The sequence below is a fragment of the Haliotis cracherodii genome, unplaced genomic scaffold (assembly GCF_022045235.1).
Source record: "Haliotis cracherodii isolate W230 unplaced genomic scaffold, xgHalCrac1.p SCAF_13, whole genome shotgun sequence".
NCBI lineage: Eukaryota > Metazoa > Mollusca > Gastropoda > Lepetellida > Haliotidae > Haliotis > Haliotis cracherodii.
The window spans coordinates 25275686-25279209 of record NW_027266268.1 but is presented as its reverse complement, the minus strand read 5'-3'; the positions used below and the strand labels follow the sequence as shown (position 1 = coordinate 25279209).

Genomic DNA, 3524 nt, shown 5'->3' with positions numbered 1-3524 from the left:
TCTTCTTCATAACCAAAAAAATTCATTTTTCCTGAGAAAGAATATCGAGGTATATTAACTAATCTCTCTGTGAAATGTAAACTGACAAGATGAAAAGATACACCCCCTTCTGTGATTCTAAATATTGATGTGAAGACCAGTTGGTAATCGTTCCACTCCACAAACAAAATGATGACTACAAAATTCTAATGAGATCATGATGCAGTGTTAATTTAACCACATGACCCCTCCCCATCTTCCCCTGGTCCCCCCTCGTCTCCCCATCTTCCCTGACCACTCCGCCACCTGGTCAAGAGCACCTGCTGTGTCCCAGTAGAGCACCAGGAATTATCTTACATCATGCTGCTTACCTCAAGACAAATCTAAATAAACAATCCAACTGGGAGATAATACTGCTCTCATTCCAAGACTATTGAAGAAGTTCAAAGTGAAATCTGTGGCAGAATCTTGTCGTAATTATCTCCATCAAGATAGGTGACTATCAGGTAGTTGATGAGAGTTTGAAAATAAACAGAAGACTCAATTGATGGGGCTCATTACATAGTAAACGAGGGTATGGGAGATTGTTCTAATTATTGCCAGTAAACAATCTTTTACACAAAAGGGATTAATTTGCCTGCTCGCTTTTTTTTATTTGTTTGATCCTGACAGAGAAGATCACTTTATAGAGCAATTTCTAATTTGATCTGTACAATATTGCTGATGTTGCAATGTGCAATCTATTAAGCACAAAGCAGCGTTCTCATCAGACACCCGACCTCAAGTACTCAAGTGCAAAATATTGAAAATACCCATTAGCTTGAGAATATGGACACTCAGTTTTACAAAACTTTACAAGTGTCTTCAGTTTTGACATTTTGAAAATATATTTTTCTCGAACTACACAGAAATATACGTGTGAGATAAGCGTTCTTTTAAATTTGTTTCAATTTCAAAGAATTGGCATTTATCCAACACGACAAAAATGGCACTGTCACATGTTCTGTTATACCAAGCTACTGGCATATTTCAATACTGTACTTATCCAAGATTCAGTTTTATCACTGTATGTAACAAAAACATGTTCATGCATATTTCATTTTCGTAACTTCACTGTCTGGACTTTTAGATATCTGATACTGATAAAACACATTATTTTCAGCAGTTTTTAACAAGTTTAACTGACTGAGCATGAACTACTGATGTGAAACAGTAAAACTTATGATATTTTCCCAACAACTAACGTGTTATTCACACAAGATTTCTGAAAAGTATTTTTTTGGTCGACATTTATCTTGATGTTTTTGAAAACTTCTGAACATGTTGGAAGCCAGGATCAAATAGCCATCATTAAACAAACAACGATTTCATAAATTAGCCTCTTTTCAGATAACTAGGCTTATATGTACATAAGAAGTTGCTGCACAGTCAGTATCAATATTCCGAGGCAACATTCCATGTGATGAGGTTTTATCAGAATGGCATCATGTGTCTCTTTGTGAAACCCAACACCATATTAAACATCTCATGTATAATAGTTCATTGAGTCTTCTATGGTTTGTTTCAAAATGTACAATATTCTTATTTTGAACCTGCTTACATCGGCCCACTTTCTGTTGTACAGCCATCTATACAACCTCAGAGAGATGCTATTACCTCCCTCCTAGATGAAAGATTATAGAAATCCTGAAACTAATTCTCCTTATCATCGCCAAAATTACACACTGAACAAAAAAGTTTGGGATCATGAAATATTTTTATATACCTTACACATTTAAATAAACTCTTCATCACCAAAAATTCTCAAAAATATTCATGATCGCTAACTGTTTTTGTTCATCATATCTCAAATGCTTTTTACAAAACAGTCCTTCCCCCCTTCCTGAATACATTATCATTTATTCCAGTGCTGTCTATTACTTCAATATACAACATTGCATTATGTTTACACACATCCTTTTATGTATAACTTGATGTTAAAGTATTTGTAAGTACTTTGTACCCTGCCCTGGGAAAGTGTTTGAACAATAATCTTCTTCTTCTTTTCCTCCTTCATTGTCTCCTCCTTCTTCTTCTCCTCCTCCTCCTTCTACTCCTTCTTCTTTGTCTTCCACTCCTTCTTTGTTGTCTTCTTCTCCTCCTCCTTCTCCTCTTCCTTCATTGTCTTCTCCTTCTTCTTCTTCTACTCCTTTGTCTTCCCCTCCTTCTTCATTGTCTTCTTCTCCTCCTCCTTCTTCTCCTCCTCCTCCTTCTTCTTCTACTCCTTCTTTGTCTTCCCCTCCTTCTTCGTTGTCTTCTTCTCCTCCTCCTTCTCCTCTTCCTTCATTGTCTTCTCCTTCTTCTTCTACTCCTTCTTTGTCTTCCCCTCCTTTTTCATTGTCTTCTTGTCCTCCTCCTTCTTCTCCTCCTCCTCCTCCTTCTTCTACTCCTTCTTTGTCTTCCCCTCCTTCTTCGTTGTCTTCTTCTCCTCCTCCTTCTCCTCTTCCTTCATTGTCTTCTCCTTCTTCTTCTACTCCTTCTTTGTCTTCCCCTCCTTTTTCATTGTCTTCTTGTCCTCCTCCTTCTTCTCCTCCTCCTCCTCCTCCTTCTACTCCTTCTTTGTCTTCCCCTCCTTCTTTGTTGTCTTCGTCTCCTCCTCCTTCTCCTCTTCCTTCATTGTCTTCTCCTTCTTCTTCTACTCCTTCTTTGTCTTCCCCTCCTTCTTCATTGTCTTATTCTCCTCCTCCTTCTTCTCCTCCTCCTTCTCCTCTTCCTTCATTGTCTTCTCCTTCTTCTTCTACTCCTTCTTTGTCTTCCCCTCCTTCTTCATTGTCTTCTTCTCCTCCTCCTTCTTCTCCTCCTCCTCCTTCTCCTCCTCCTTCTTTGTCTTCCCCTCCTTCTTCATTATCTTCTTCTCCTCCTTCTCCTCCTTCATTGTCTTCTTCTTCTCCACCTCCTTCTTCTTCTTCTCGAGATTCCTTGTGCTCCTTCTATTATATATTGGGGTGCTGTGGTAGTCTAGTGGTTAAAGAGTCCACTCAACACCCTGGAGGTCTGGGTTTGAATCCCTACATGGGTACAATGTGTGAAGCCCATTTCTGGTGTCCCCCGCCATAATATTGCTGGAATATTGCTAAAAATGGCATAAAACCATACTCACTCACTTACTCTTGTATTTCATATAACAAGTAAATAAGGATGTTTATGACAATTTCCTCCATATAAATGAAATCCTAAGCCATGCAAAGTATGTGAATATCTTCAACTATGACATATCATATGAATCGATAAGAAACAAATCCAACTAATACACCTCATCAAGAAGATAACAAGTAGACAAATTAGAATGACAATTGTGATAAAAATCCTCCTGAAGTCAGTATGACAGTCCTGATAATGACTGAATTAAGATCAGATATAAACAGAGTTGGAAAAGGACAAAGATACTCAGAATGACAGGATGAGATGCCGTGTAATGGGAGCTGACTTGACCAATGTTGGAATTGGAGGAGGAAGAGGTGGAGGCACCATAGGGGGAGCTGTTTCCTGAGATGCTGCTTGTCCAA

General features: G+C 38.5%; 1 protein-coding gene across 1 annotated transcript; it reads right to left on the bottom strand.

The window, feature by feature from the left end:
- Window positions 1-1955: 1955 nt before the first annotated feature.
- LOC139458547 (sodium/potassium/calcium exchanger 1-like) lies at window positions 1956-2737 on the bottom strand. Its single transcript, XM_071239976.1, has 2 exons — window positions 2658-2737; window positions 1956-2625 (listed from the first exon to the last, which is right to left on the bottom strand). The coding sequence occupies exons 1-2, from the start codon at window positions 2735-2737 to the stop codon at window positions 1956-1958; spliced, it is 750 nt and encodes a 249-aa protein (XP_071096077.1).
- Between the last annotated feature and the right edge of the window lie 787 nt (window positions 2738-3524).

Excerpts from the sequence above, each read along its gene's own strand:
- LOC139458547 (XM_071239976.1), bottom strand. The coding sequence starts at position 2,737 with ATGAAGGAAGAGGAGAAGGAGGAGGAGAAGAAGGAGGAGGAGAATAAG. Across the intron at positions 2,626-2,657 it reads GAGGGGAAGACAAAGAAGGA|AGGAGAAGGAGGAGGAGACG; the intron begins GTAGAAGAAGAA and ends CAATGAAGGAAG.